The sequence below is a fragment of the Mchenga conophoros genome, linkage group LG20, assembly GCF_057382185.1.
Source record: "Mchenga conophoros isolate Kocher_MC1m ecotype Shallow Benthic linkage group LG20, M_conophoros_male_GT1.1, whole genome shotgun sequence".
Classification (NCBI taxonomy): Eukaryota; Metazoa; Chordata; class Actinopteri; order Cichliformes; family Cichlidae; genus Mchenga; species Mchenga conophoros.
This window is the reverse complement of record NC_140545.1, coordinates 5,112,863-5,126,910: the sequence shown is the minus strand read 5'-3', so window position 1 is coordinate 5,126,910 and position 14,048 is coordinate 5,112,863. Positions and strand designations below refer to the sequence as shown.

Here is a 14,048-nt window from a genome sequence, read left to right as displayed (position 1 = left end):
ATAAATGGAGTATTTCATCTGTTGTGTAAGTATAAAAGTCTGTTTATGTCACTTTAATGTAACGCTCCTGCATTAGCGTGACCTCGGGTTATAACTGAGGTCACATTTACCACATAAAACGCATCAAACTGAGCGTGCGTGAACCATGGCCAGTCAGAGGGGTGCAAGGTCACTGCAAAGACTTATATTAGTGACGTAATTGCCAATCATCTGTCACCAGGTAAAGATGCCTGCACAGTATGTGCCTATACATTTAATTTTAATGCCTGTTTATTTTTAACGCAGTTACAGCCACATCACGTGTGTGACAGGGTGGGCAGTACACCAGATGAACTAAATAGGCAACCAAATTTTAAAATTTTTGGCAATAACTCGCCGTAATTAATATATATTTTAAAAAAAAACCCACAGGCAGTCAGTATCCAAAGTACCCAAGTATCCTTGGGCAAGACACTTAAACCTTGAGTAGTCCCACTTGACTGATCAACTAACTAGAAAGTACCAGTTCATTTACTATTTATACTCTATGGTATGCTCATGAATATATATATAAGTGCAAAAATATCTGTCCTAGATTGAAAAAAAAAAAGAGTCCAACTGGATTTCTTTAGGTTTGTGAAGATGTTTCACTTCCCATCCAAGAAGCTTCTTCAGTTTTTAAAACAAATGAAGAAGATTGAGAGTCCCAGGTGGGGGCTGTCCCCTTTGGAGGTGGTCCTGAGGGTCGTGGATGGTGTGAAAACAGGTGTGGGTCATTACCATTACCTGGGGTTAAGGGTAAAGTCACTATGAGACCTTGCCCCACCCCATGTGACCTATTTAGGTCACCTAAGGCAAAGTGTGAGTAGTGTATGAAGTGCCTGGGAGTGGATCATAGGTGGCTGACAGGTGGTGCTGCAGAGTCAAATCAGATGAGACATTTTCTCTGGGCACAGAAGTGGATCAATGAAGGGCAGCTGTGAGCGCAGAATTTCCTCAACACATTTCTATTTGTCTGGCAATTTATGCAATTATCAAGTAGGGTTGAGCTTTAAAAACTAGCTGCACACGCTGATGAATGACCTCTTTTAAATTACAAAGAGAGATGAGGGGTTCTTCCCAAAGTGTGACCTGCATGGGATAATCCGCTCAGTGTCCTTTAGTCATTCTGGTTACCACGATTGCTGCAGAAGCACTAAACTACTGTTACCTGAAGCTTCTACCGCAGAGCTCAAGCAGCAAATCGTATGCATTAGTGTAACTTATAGTTGAAGTGTGTCAGCAGCATTCAGCCGACGGGGTACGGTGACTTTACCGGTCGATCCGATGGTGACGTGTGATTAATGGCACAAGAAAAACATGTCAGTTTACTAAGAACAAGATAAAAAAAAAGCTTCAACTTTTCCATCAGATTTATTTTTCTTACTCACATATTACATACAACAAAACTGTATTACAAACATCCTATGAATAACTTTCAGTTACACTGGTTATAAATGTTCTTGCATGAATGAGAAATTTACAGAAACATTGAACAAAATGCACGACGGAGAGCACAAGCGGCACCCGTGTCTCCTTTTTCTCATAGCTCTAAATATTTAACAAAAAAAGACATTTTTTCAGCCAGCTGAATGGTGCTATAAACATTCTTGACGGTTTGGGATAGAGGCACGCACCGACAGGCTGCTGGACCAGACAGACCAGCATCTGACAAAAGTATTGCAGCGATACCATCTAGTGGTGTAAATGCATACCCTGAGAGTACAGACGTTTCCACCTGAACCGAGTATATAAGCAACGGGGAAGACACCAGTCGCAACTCTCGGGGTGGGTTTCACAGTCAGGGTTTTACGCTGATAAATCTACTAATCTTCTAATTCTGGACCACCTCAAGATCCTCCTCCAACTCTTCATTCTTCTTCTCTCGTCTTTGAAACGTTCTTATAAACCTGCTTGCAGACTTGTCCTTCACAGAACAGCTCCTAAGGAGAAAAGGTCAGAAAAGTTTTAATAATTACATTTTATTTAAATATAACAGATTAAAATGAGTTCAATAATACATAGTTTTTAAATTCTGTGTATTATGTAGAATGTCCAAATTCACAGTCTTACCAGATGAAGCTTGTCATCTTCAATCCAGTGAGTCCATCCCCTGTTCTTCTTCTCTCCAGTCTGTTCACATATTAGTTTGTTCCCCTCCCATCTCACGAGTGACTGCACAGGTAACAGAGAAGCAAAAGCGTGAATCGCGACTCGTTTTTCAACATGCATAATATTCAAAGTGCATCAATTATCTATGAAACAAACCCTTCCAATTATGATATTTATGATACACTTTAGCCATTCCCATTCACCTTCAGGTGTCTGTTGTCTAGTCCCTTTGTAAACTCGTTAAATTCCTGGCCCACTTTGAAGGTGACCGTGTAGTTTCGGAAAGTGCTCGTGGTTTTGACGACGAACTGGTCCTCCTGCCGCTCAATTGTTTTCTTTAAGGTAAGTTTTGCAGCAATTTTTCGTAAGGAAGCGCTTATGCCTGGAAAAGTGGAAAAAGAAGTTGAATGATAAATAGCCCTGCTGCCGTGTTTTTCTACAAAAGTGCATTTTGAATGATGTGAATGCACATACTCTGGAGGGAAACAACACGCGGACTTACCCAGCGCAATCATGTAGTCGTCAAAGTTGACATTGCTGATCATCTCCCATTTGCCACTCAGGCTGGCAGGCATGCTGACGGACTTGACTTTTCCTTCTTTTGGGAAGCGTGTAAGTGCAAGGTGATCCTGAGCCGGTCAGGTGCAGACTGCTGAGAGGAGGCTGAGGCAAATGCTGTTTATATGAGATCAGGAGACTCAGAGGCAGGTGTGTCCTGTCACCTGAGGATGAGAGAGGTGAACTGATTTGTTCCAGAGTAAAGAAGAGGCCAGACGTGTCAGACTGGTGCAACAGTTCAGTTTAAACATGGCTGTGAAAATTTGCCCCAGGCATCACGCCTTTATGGCATTCAAATCCTAATGGTGCATGTTATCCAGAAGCAGTGTTTGGATTTGAATGATGGACTGAAAGGCTTTTATCCTTTTCTTTTAATAAAACAAAAATATACTCAGAATTAATCACTTGTACAATGATGGCAAAGCAGTCACTCTATTTCTGTTATATAACTGCAGTAAATACAGCCATGTGAAAAGAGATTTTACATGACTAAGTACACAAGCGAAATCCACCCTAATTGCTTCGATAGGAATTAAGAAGGTAAGCAGCAGCAAGGAGCAGCTGGAATCGTTGGAATCATCACCGGGACAAAGCCTCTTCTCTCTAAATAGAAAAAGGCAGCACAGCCATAGAAGAGTGGACCAAAGTTCCTCCACAACCATGTCACTTTCTGTTTGACTGAAAAATCAAACAGAAAGTTGTAACTTCCAAGTTACTGTTTCTAAAGGTGGTTCTACAAGCTAATATATATATATAGGTAATAATAATAACAATAATAATAATAATAGGTAATAATCATGGAATAAGGGCTGCACAGTCCTGTTGAAATCTTGATTTTTCACGACTGTAAATGTTATATTGACCGATTTGCACACTATACTTTTTACTGCACAGTTAGAGAAATCTTAAATTGTGATTATATGTATTTATCTCGTAGTGTAGTAGCTGGTAGGCATACATTATCTGGCACTTTATCTTTTTTTGTAATCTTTTTGTACTATGTGTGAATTTGCTGTGGCACTGGACTCTCTCTGAGTTTCAACAATCTACATATTCCCAGTTAAAAGAAAAAAAAAAATCATGCTCATCTCATTTAAGGTTTTATATTTATATAATAGTTTTATAGGGAGAGGGATTTCAATATTCCAGTCTAGACATAAACAGAATCAAACAGCTTCTGTTTCTTACAAACAGGGCTTACGTAAAAATGGCACACCTTTATGTGCAATGAGGAACATAGTGACACTCTTGCATTATCTGGCATGCAGTGTGAAAAGGATTGATGTAAGTCAAGTGTGGAAAAAATAAATAAATGAAACACAGGGCACTTATCCAAATACTCGCGTTGTTGTTGCTTCTTCTGACGGGGTGTCTTGTGACATGGGAAAACCACGTCAGGGTTTTTTCCCTGCCAACGCTCGAAATGTGCGTAAAGACAATGCAGACGTATTAACTGCTTAAATAAAACACAGAGGAGTTTGGGATGCTGGCTAAAACATACTCAGAGTAAATTGGTAGAAATAATAATGTTTTTCAAAACGAATCATAATAAAATTATTATTATTATTAAAATACTACTACTAATAATGATCAATTCTGATACTAATGATGATGTTCTGTGTTATATTCTAGTTTAAACCCCATTACTATAATCACATCTCTTCATTTGGCTGAAGTTTCGTTATTTCACCGGAAATCTAAAAGTAAGGATAATCCTGCGAGATAAGCATTTTCATCATGAAAGCAAAGCTAGGACTTTTTAAGGATTCTTATCTGTGCGATAAAAGCAACAATGAACGGCTCACAAGGTGGTAAACAAAGTGCTGTTTATTTCTAGAATATCACATATCATGTCTTTATCATCAGATCTGAAGAAGTGGGTATTTAAAGCATGGAAAAATACAGCTCTAGGTACAAAAACACGTTGACTAACAGGAGTGCGCTGAAGCCAGACATGGAAAGGATAATTGTGGTAAAACAAGTGTGATTCAATTAATTCTCTATGCACCATATTTCATCTAATAAAAAACATCGTCGGCTCACCATTTCACAGTTGAATGTAAATCCTTTGATTGACTGGAAACATATTTATGTGACCGCTCATCTATATGATCTGCTGCTCAGTTATTTTGTGATCTTGTGTATTTTTCCACACACGCAAACAAAAAGTTCTGGCAAAGTGAAACTGTTACTAAATCACTTCACTCAACAACCTGAAACACACCCATTCTTAGAAAAGACCCCTGTTCAGTGCAGGCACTGTCGGAAGCTTGAATTATGTGAATTTGTGTTTTGTTTTAAATTCACAGTCAAATTTCCTCAACTTGAGGAAGCGCCCGTGTACCTCTGGAGGGGCGCTAGAACCACATCTGCGTTTTTCTGCTCGCTCTCAGAGCTGTACAGGCCGTGCTCTTTGATGTAGTGAATGACGCTGTCTGGCAGAAGGTATCTGACGCTCTGGCCGCGCCGCAGCGACCGCCGCACATGAGTGGCTGAGATGTCGTTAGTCACCCATTCGCGGACGATATGGATGTTCTTGCGATACTTCCACAGCAAGTCTGACTGGTGGATGAACTTGTGTGGATCGCTGTTGCTGCGGGTGATGCAAACCAAACCGTGGCGGCCCACGATCTCTGCGATATCCTCCTGCTTCCACATGTTGGGAATCCCAAAAGACTCGAGGACGTCAGCCCCGCACAGCAACATCAGCTGAAGCTCATCTGAGCACAGAGAAACAAGTTTGTCAGCACAACACAAGAGTCAACTAATCCACACTGTGCATATGCTTCAGGTCAAAAATTTTAGAACCCCCCAATTCTTCCAGTTTTTTATTGAAATTTAAGCAGTTTAATGTCTCGTTGAGATTAAAGCATAGAACAACCATGGAATCCATTTATAAATCAAAATGTAATCTAAACTTTTCATCAAAGTAGTCACCTTTGGCAGAGAGAACAGCTAAAAACACTCATGGCATTATCTCTACAATGCCATCTATCCATCCGTCCAGCCGCATGAAAGTGAAACTCTCGGTTTACCAGTCAATCGACGTCCCTGTCCTCTACTATGGTCGCGAGCTCTGGGTAGTGACTGAAAGAATGAGATCGCGTATACAAGCGGCGAAAATGAGCTCAGCCACCTGAGAATGGCTCAGAGTAGAGTCACTACTCCTCCACATCAAAAGAAGTCAGTTGAGGTGGTTCAAGCATCTGGCAAGGATGCCTACTGGCCAACTCCAGAATGAGGCCCAGGGGCAGACCCAGGACCTGCTGGAGACACAGAGGCCTAGAAATGCCTCTGTGTTCCTCGGGATAAGCTGGAGGTGGCGGCTGGAGAGAGGGAGGTCTGGGCATCCTTGCTTAGGCTACTGTGCCCACGACCGTGCCATGGATAAGGAGAAGAAAATGGATGGATGGAAGTTTTTCCCAGCTGTGTTGCAGAAGTTCCCATAAATGCATGGCACTTTTAGGATGGAGAGTGTGCTGGCCATTCCATTCTTGTTTCTTTTTCCTACTGTAGTTCCGGCACAGCTTGGACTTATGTTTTGGGTTTTTATCTTGGTGTAGGATGAACCCCTGACCAACTAGGTGCATACCAGAGGGTACTGCATGGCAATGCAGAACCATTTTGGTTCAAGGTGCCTCTAAATCTGTACATGTCACCAACATCCCGAGACCATCACGCTTCCTCCTCATATTTAAAAGTTGATGTCACACTCAACATGTTTTTTCTTGTTCAAAAGTAGGTTGGTAGGACCAACCGTCAAAGCTCGATCAACCTCCTTTGCTGCGGAACAGGTTTAAGTTCTTAATCCATTTCCTGTTCTCTAAAAAAGGCCGTTGTATATTTCTGAAATATGTATTTTTTTAGTTTTAGGTAACATTACACTATTTTAAGCTATTCGTTGGACTTGAGCTGCTTGAATTTCAATTTAAAGAATGGAAGAATTGGGGTCTTCTTAAAGTTTGGACCATTAGTGTATTCACTATCTGTCATGGGGCAGAACAGTGCATATGTGACTGCCTGAAATTGACACACATGAAATCAAATTCTATTTATTTCAGCTTCTACATCAGTTGAGTTTGAAGGTGTGGAATAACAAAGAAGTGCGCTTACTGGAACTTGCCTACATTAGCTGCGAATAAGAACACACCCAAATGTCCTAATGAATTGTCAGTGGTCACGTTGCACTGCAGATCATTGCAGGGTTGAAATTTTGATGAGGAAAGAGGGTGATTCATAGAATAAAGAAGAAGATATTCAGTTCTGCTGCACTGGTTTTAAACTGAACTGCTGACATCTTAACCCTGTAATGCCAAGTGTAACGTATTTGATACATGAGATTTTGTGACCTCTGCATCTTCTGTTTTCCATTTTTTTTCCTGAATAAATTGGACAGTAAGTATTTAAGTAATACATTGCACAAAAATGCCAACTGTAGCTCACATATAACTCATATATGCAAACTGATAAAATTGATATTTAATACATTTTTTGTCAGAATATTCTGGCAATTACACTTCATGGTTCAAGCTTTACAGGGTTAAGCGATGCTAGTAGAACTTAAATGCAAAGCATAGTATGCACTTCAACCTGCCAGCTTTTACAATGCACCTTCAGCAAAAATTCAAGTGCTTCCATAATGCATATTTTTCCCTTCCATCCCCCAGAGGCTCAGCTCGTGCTGTTAACACCACACCTGTGTATCCACACCCTAAACCCATTCTCTTGTCAGTTAAGCTGCAAACAGGAAAATCCTGACAACTACGTTTGTTGCATGGCTCGTTTGATGGACAAGAAAAGTTACAGACAATGACAGGGAGGTAAATGTATGGCATGACATACCTCTGTCTTTGTGATGATTCTCTTCTATGCGCCTCTTTTTTGCATACTTGATCGTGTCCACATCATCGATGTTCTGCTCTGATGCAAGAAGCTCCTCATAGTGATGCCTGTAAATTTACAAATTGGAATCAAAGATTTTTATCAAGCAAAAACCACGCTGAGTGTATACTATATTTACAGTTTGCTATAAAGTGGAAAAAGGCTACTATTGGTAGTTGTCAATCAGCAAAATAATGCTCCAAAATCCAATTCTCGTTATGCTAAATGCATTTGATCTCATTATTAAACTGTTTTTGTGCCTTTTATGGGTTTTTTTCTTCAAGTCTGTGAGGCTGCAGTTTTATTTCAGATTCTTTTCACCATCAGCATTTAATAATTTCAGCCTTCAACTTAAAAAATTAAGGAATTTTGATTGACTTTGTCTGATTCTATCTTGTTTGAACTGCACCTGCAAAGTTCTGGGAAGTATTCGGCAAATCATAACATGTATCAAGTATCATACCAGTGAAGGCTCTCACATTTCCTGCCTTGCATTTCTTCCTTTTCCTGCTGCCACAGGAAAACAGATGACAAAGATTCTAAATAATGATTTCATTTATGTGAGGCATAATGATGTTAATTATCTAATATCTAATTAAGCCTGCACAAGTTTAATTTTAATCCCTAAGGTTTAAATCAAACCTCTATAATGGATTTTGTTACTTTAAGAATTAATTTATCTAGAACACACACACACACACACACACACACACACACACATATCAAATCTAAAGGAAAGCAAAAGTACTCAGACGCAAGAAATGTCAACTCACCGAACTACTTTAGCCGTTTCCACCCACTCTGGCTGCAAACTCTCCCAGGAATCCACCATAACCCAGTCTGAGCTTTCGGTAGCCAATCGAGTCATCTCCAGACGGTGGCAGGCTTCAATCAAGCCCTTTTTCTTATATGCATCACCCACTGGAGAGATGATTCCTCTCACCACCTTATACTGACCTTATGCACAAAAGAAGACACGTGTTTAAGTACTGGTCAGGTAAAATATTATATTTGAATTATTAGACTTTATTGGACAGAACAGTAGAGTAGAGAAGAAAGGTGGAAGAGAGCACAAGGGAAATGACACACGGGAAACTAAGCAGAATAGAATCCAGGCAGCCACAGCCGAAACAAAGACAGAATCAAAGAAATCAGCATTTACTGAATAAATAATTGGTTCTAGCTCGATAGTGTAGTGGTTTACACATTAGCCTAACAAACAAAAGATCCCTGGTTTGATCCCAGGTCTGCCAAATCAAAATATGTGGTGAAATGCAAAGTCATTCCAGCTGGAGGGGGCAGGAAGGGGATCTGGCATAAAACTCCCAAATCAAGTATGAGGCACAACCTAATAGTGTCTATTAATAATATAATAATGCAATATTAAAACACTGCCAGCTTTTCTGTACTGTCATATTAATCAATTTACAAAAGCATAATTCCTTCTTGAACTATTTTGTATCTGGGCTTTTGGTATAACAATTTTATCCAAAACACTTGTCTCTCCAATGTACTAATTCACAATCCCTTTTTACGACAAAGCTACCCCTTTCACTTAATTTTTGCACATCTATCCATCTTCTTCCAATTTATCCATTTCAGGATTGCAGGGTACATCCTGGGTAGATTGCAAATATGTTGCAGGGGTAACATATAGAAACAGAGAACCCTTCATGCACACATTTGCACCTACAGTAAGTTTAGAATCATCCCATGCATGTCTCTGCGTTGGGTGACTGTGGGAGAAAGCTGGAGTACCCAGAATTAAAGCTGGAGTATCATTCATTCATTTAAAAAAAAAAAAAGAATGGATGATAAAGGTGGAGATGCATCACACTAAAAGATCCAATTTTCATGTAACTCAACCTGTGTCTTCCAGGTGATCTCGTGCCAGTTCAAACATCCTCATGTGCATGTTGGTGATGGGGTTGAAGGACCCGCAGGCCAGCAGGACCACTTTGGTTATACTGTGACCCTCCATGGCTCATACTGGAGCTGGGTTTGCACAAACAAGGAGAAGAAACGAAGACTGATTAAGACTTGGCTGATCACATGTCGAGAATCGCTTTGTGGGGGGAGGAAACAGTATATTTGTATCAAGAGAGTAGTTTAACCTCGTAAATACAGTCTGTGAGCTTCATAAAGTGGAACTACAAACGTAAAGAAAACTAAAGCTCGACGCTTTATCTATGTTAAACGTTAGCATTCGACTATAACAAGTAGCTAACTTTAGCTTATCTATTGAGCACACAGCGCGAGCCTCCTTTTAAGTCCAAGATTCACGTACGGGACCCTTAAACAGACAAAACATGAACTCGGTGCTTAACTTAAAAGCAAATTATGCGTTTTTAATATAATGTCAAATAATGTAGTCATTGTAGTACCAAGACAAACAGCTACAGATACCATTTGTGTTTCACCCGCTTCCTCCTTTGACGTCACGGACTACGCTGTAAAATCCACTAATCCGATTGGACACAATCGACAAGGAAGCGGTGAGCCGCACCCGCTCTGGTGGTGCTGCGTTCACAATCACAAATTCCCCAAATCCCAAACGTCTCGACTAATAGTAAACGTGTTATAGCCGTATTTTAAGTAATTATTTTTAATTTTCCTCTAGAACGGCTACCTTCTTTAATTTACGACAAACTCTTGAGCAAATGCTAACATTCTACTAAGGCTGATTTGCAGCTGTTTACAAAGAAATTCCCGGTAAGATGTTTTCCTTTAGCATGTACGCTAGCTGTTTAGCTAACAAAACAACTTGGACTGTTTGCATGAACTTCCAACACACAGATACATTTATCTTATCAGTGTAGTCGCCAAAGAGACTGTTAGATCCGATAAAGTGTTGTGTCTTTTTTCACTAACAGCTCTGCTCTCATCGAGTGGAAATAGCACGTTAGGTCATCTTTGAGTTATCTGTGAAGTACATCAGCAACAAAACCTAACGTGACCTGTTGTTTGGTGCCAGTTCTCAGTTCCCGTAGGAAAAATAGGATTTTAACTGAAGATGGCCTCTCGAGGGAAATCAGAAACTGGAAAATTGAGGCAAAATATGGAGGAACAACTTGACAGACTAATGCAGCAGCTTCAGGACCTGGAGGAATGCAGGTGTAGTACAGAAAAAGAAAAACAATAAACTCCTCTTGTGTGCTTTTGTATATGAAAATCTGGCATGCAGTACCTGAAGAATAACAAAGAGAATAAAAAAACAGTGAGTAAATAAATGCTTCTCTATTCTTTTGTTGTGTCTCAGTTTTGATTCCTTCATTTGTTTATTCCAGAGAAGATCTGGATGAGGAAGAGTACGAAGAGACAAAGAAGGAAACTTTGGAGCAGCTGGGTGAATTCAATGACTCCTTGAAGAAAATAATGTCAGGAGATATGACACTTGTGGATGAACTCAGTGGGATGCAACTGGTATGGACAATTAATGTGCTACTACTGTGTATTAGGAGTGCATTAAATAGGTTATAGCACATTGATTAAGAAAACTGTTGATTAGTAAAATGTCAGAACGTTCAGATGTTTCTGTCTTCATCAGGCGATCCAAGCTGCCATCAGCCAAGCCTTCAAAACCCCGGAGGTGATACGACTTTTTGCTAAGAAGCAGCCAGGACAGCTGAGAAGCAGACTGGCAGAGGTTTGCAATGTCAAATATATATTGTATAATATATACACACACACACACACACACACACAGAGTTGTGGTAAGAAGTTTACACACCCTCATCATGTGCATGAATATCATGTTAATTTGGGGCATTTAATGATTTCTTTGATGTTTCATTTTTACTTTCTGTATTAATGACTTGGAAAAACATGAATTGTGTGCACAAGATTGAATTTAATTTGGATTTTCTCTAAACCATACAGTCTCAAACATAAACATACATTCCCACTAATATTTGATTAAATTGTCATCTCCACTTTTGCTTAACATCAACAATCTTCTGGCATACTTCTTGCTGCATATCTGACCGATCTTCTCGGCAGTGTTGGCAGAATCCATTTAAATTGGTCGGTTTCCTGGCACAGACACGACTTTTAAATGCAGTCCATACATTTTCAACAAGAATGGGGTCGGGGCTTTGGGAAGGTCATTCCAAAAGCTTAATGTTAGCCTGTTTTATCCAAACTGAAACCAGTTCTGATGTGTGTTTGGGATTATTGCTCTGATCATGTGTTGTGCTCATTTGAGGTGAAGTTGAAGAATTTAGAGGTATTCCTCATCCTTCATTATTCCATCCACTTTGTCCACTTATTGAAAGATTTAAGTGAGTGCATGTCTATATTTAAACCTATTATTTCACCCTGTGTGGATTGGAGGAAATCTCCCAAAAAATTCAAACTTGTTTTAAAATTCTTCTTGCTTAATATCATGAAAGATGTTTGCTGGAAGAACAGTTCAAAGAAATTATCAAAAGCCCCAAATTGCCATGATTGCACACGCATTTCTGACCACAACAGCAGAGTTCAGTCACACCTCAGTGTTTATGTGTGGATTCATTTGCCGACCGGTGTGTGGCATACTGTGCAGATGGACCGCGATGTGATGGTGGGAAAACTGTCACGGGACGTGTACACGCAGCAGAAAATGGAAATCCTCACTGCCTTGAGAAAACTGGGGGAGAAGGTGAGGAGCACTCAGAGCACACATGATTATCCACAGAATTGAGGATGATTCAGCGGCTTGTGCTACGTAAAGTCTGAAATGATTCATTTCAGTCATGCAGCCCTCACTAGCTGCCTCAAATCTTTCCTTTCATTCATGTTGTAATTATGTGACAGCTCACCCCAGAAGACGAGACGTTCCTCACTGAAAACGCCACAGCGACCCTGAGCCAGTTTGAAAAAGTGACTGCAAACCAAGGTGAGCATAAAGATGATTTTACTACAAAACTGATACTTTCTCAGATATTTCTGTTGACCTCATTTTGCTTTCTTTTTTCCAGGGTCCGAAGACAAAATAATGGCTTTAGCTAGCTCTGGTGTGAAAACAAAGTCATAGCAGTTCTGCAAAAAAAAAAAAAAGTGTGTTTTTAATGAAGACAAAAATGTGCCATCCGATTATGGATTTTCTAAACAATCAGTGCGCTTTTAAGTGCTACTGCAGACGCTGACACTTTTAACAGTATTGTTTTATATGTACACATCAATCTTTGTAAATGTCTTTTAATCGTCCAGATAAAGTGTAAAAATGTATTTTAGGTACGAGCGTGTGATTTGCTAAAAGGTGCGTGAATGTAGAGGACGGCGCAGACAGTTTGTTATTATGATCTTGTGGTTTGTGCAGTGATTCTTTATTCCAAAATTTCAATATTCAACAGTGCTGTTTTTAGGATGCAGTTTTCCTTCAGGGTGTATTTTTATTTCAGCTAAAACTGTGCCGTCACTTGTGTGCAGGTGAGATGTAGAGTCTGATATCTTCAGTAAAACTCGATGAGTCTTTCACCAGTTTAGTTGAAATGTGCTGAGTCTGCAGGGTGGATTAGAGCAGCCGTCGTCCAACAATATGAGAATCATAGTTTTATTAATAGTGTGGGTCTTCGGTCTGTTCATGGAGAAAATACAGAGAAAATACAAAGATTTTACAGGATGAAGTAATGAATCGAGACGCTTTACCACTATTCAGTGTCACTTGGGTGTTTCCATTATTTTAATGAGTCCTCTATGCATTTATTATCATGCAACTCAAACTGATGACTGTAGTTTCATGTTGACAGTGATGAAGTTTGATAGTTTTTAAACTCGCATCAGAGTCTGTGTAGAAGTGAATGTCACAATGTTTACAGCATTAATCTTGATATTCTTGCTACTTTTAATGTGAGTAAAAAGAAAACTAACAACAGGCTTCATGTTTTATTTCCCACCATGTACACTCACCTGCCACTATGTACACCTGTTCAGCTGCTCATCAGCATTAATATTTTATCAGCCAATCACATTGCATGTAGGCATGTTAGCATGGTCAAACAGAGTACCGTGAACAGTATAAAAGCATGGATCTGATTGGGCTGCTGCTGGTGGTGTAATGGTGTGGGGGATATTTTCTTCACACATTTTGGGCATCAAATAAACACCACAGCTTACCTGAGTGTTACTGCAGGCCATGTCCGTCACTTTATGACCACCGTGTATCCGTCTTGAATCTTTGCCGAAAGAATTAAGGTAATTCTGAAGGCAAGGAGGGTCCAACTTGATACTAGCAAGTCAAATCTAATAAAGTATCTCATGAGTGTATACACTGTTACATTCGTGGATGCTCATTTTAAACATGGGCAAAGTCTGAAATAATGAGATTGGCAAACATACGTGTCGTCCCGGAGTGCCTAAAGCTTCAAACTGCTCTCAAGGTTCACTTCAGACAGTTTTCAAATCTTGTCTCTGTATGATGTCACTGATAGTGGGTATCATAAATATGCTCTGAGCACAGGAGGCCCACCCACCTGCTGTTCAAACCCGTTTTTGAGGGG

The 14,048-nt window shown here is 39.9% G+C and overlaps 3 protein-coding genes across 6 annotated transcripts; 1 reads left to right on the top strand and 2 right to left on the bottom strand.

Moving 5' to 3' along the window:
• Nucleotides 1–1,382: 1,382 nt before the first annotated feature.
• rbp7a (retinol binding protein 7a, cellular) lies at nt 1,383–2,794 on the bottom strand. Its single transcript, XM_085260578.1, has 4 exons — nt 2,633–2,794; nt 2,334–2,512; nt 2,092–2,193; nt 1,383–1,961 (listed from the first exon to the last, which is right to left on the bottom strand). Exons 1-4 carry the CDS (start codon nt 2,703–2,705, stop codon nt 1,890–1,892), a joined length of 426 nt encoding a protein of 141 aa, XP_085116704.1. The 5' UTR covers nt 2,706–2,794; the 3' UTR covers nt 1,383–1,889.
• A 1,689-nt stretch (nt 2,795–4,483) lies between these two features.
• nmnat1 (nicotinamide nucleotide adenylyltransferase 1) lies at nt 4,484–10,086 on the bottom strand. 3 transcript variants are annotated; one of them, XM_085260573.1, is made up of 5 exons: nt 9,976–10,086; nt 9,436–9,564; nt 8,343–8,526; nt 7,531–7,637; nt 4,484–5,408 (listed from the first exon to the last, which is right to left on the bottom strand). In XM_085260573.1, the coding sequence occupies exons 2-5, from the start codon at nt 9,548–9,550 to the stop codon at nt 5,008–5,010; spliced, it is 807 nt and encodes a 268-aa protein (XP_085116699.1). In that variant the 5' UTR covers nt 9,551–9,564; nt 9,976–10,086; the 3' UTR covers nt 4,484–5,007. The 3 variants fall into 3 exon arrangements, with proteins under 3 accessions (XP_085116699.1, XP_085116698.1, XP_085116700.1); XM_085260572.1 differs by having other exon boundaries at nt 9,954–10,007; XM_085260574.1 differs by lacking the exon at nt 9,976–10,086 and adding an exon at nt 9,684–9,906.
• Nucleotides 10,074–13,421, top strand: lzic (leucine zipper and CTNNBIP1 domain containing). Of its 2 annotated transcripts, none has more exons than XM_085260577.1 (7): nt 10,074–10,281; nt 10,443–10,683; nt 10,857–10,992; nt 11,117–11,215; nt 12,113–12,208; nt 12,364–12,445; nt 12,528–13,421. In XM_085260577.1, the coding sequence occupies exons 2-7, from the start codon at nt 10,583–10,585 to the stop codon at nt 12,581–12,583; spliced, it is 570 nt and encodes a 189-aa protein (XP_085116703.1). In that variant the 5' UTR covers nt 10,074–10,281; nt 10,443–10,582; the 3' UTR covers nt 12,584–13,421. The 2 variants fall into 2 exon arrangements, with proteins under 2 accessions (XP_085116703.1, XP_085116701.1); XM_085260575.1 differs by having other exon boundaries at nt 10,075–10,281; nt 10,544–10,683.
• The last annotated feature ends 627 nt before the right edge of the window (nt 13,422–14,048 follow it).

Coding starts and splice junctions, on each gene's coding strand:
- rbp7a (XM_085260578.1), bottom strand. CDS start 2,705: ATGCCTGCCAGCCTGAGTGGCAAATGGGAGATGATCAGCAATGTCAAC. Junction 2,513..2,632: donor CGACTACATGATTGCGCTGG/GTAAGTCCGCGT, acceptor CCACTTTTCCAG/GCATAAGCGCTTCCTTACGA. Junction 2,194..2,333: donor TAGACAACAGACACCTGAAG/GTGAATGGGAAT, acceptor TTACCTGTGCAG/TCACTCGTGAGATGGGAGGG.
- nmnat1 (XM_085260573.1), bottom strand. CDS start 9,550: ATGGAGGGTCACAGTATAACCAAAGTGGTCCTGCTGGCCTGCGGGTCC. Junction 7,638..8,342: donor GAAACGGCTAAAGTAGTTCG/GTGAGTTGACAT, acceptor GTAAATTTACAG/GCATCACTATGAGGAGCTTC. Junction 5,409..7,530: donor GAATCATCACAAAGACAGAG/GTATGTCATGCC, acceptor CTCTGTGCTCAG/ATGAGCTTCAGCTGATGTTG.
- lzic (XM_085260577.1), top strand. CDS start 10,583: ATGGCCTCTCGAGGGAAATCAGAAACTGGAAAATTGAGGCAAAATATG. Junction 10,684..10,856: donor CAGGACCTGGAGGAATGCAG/GTGTAGTACAGA, acceptor TGTTTATTCCAG/AGAAGATCTGGATGAGGAAG. Junction 10,993..11,116: donor AACTCAGTGGGATGCAACTG/GTATGGACAATT, acceptor TGTCTTCATCAG/GCGATCCAAGCTGCCATCAG.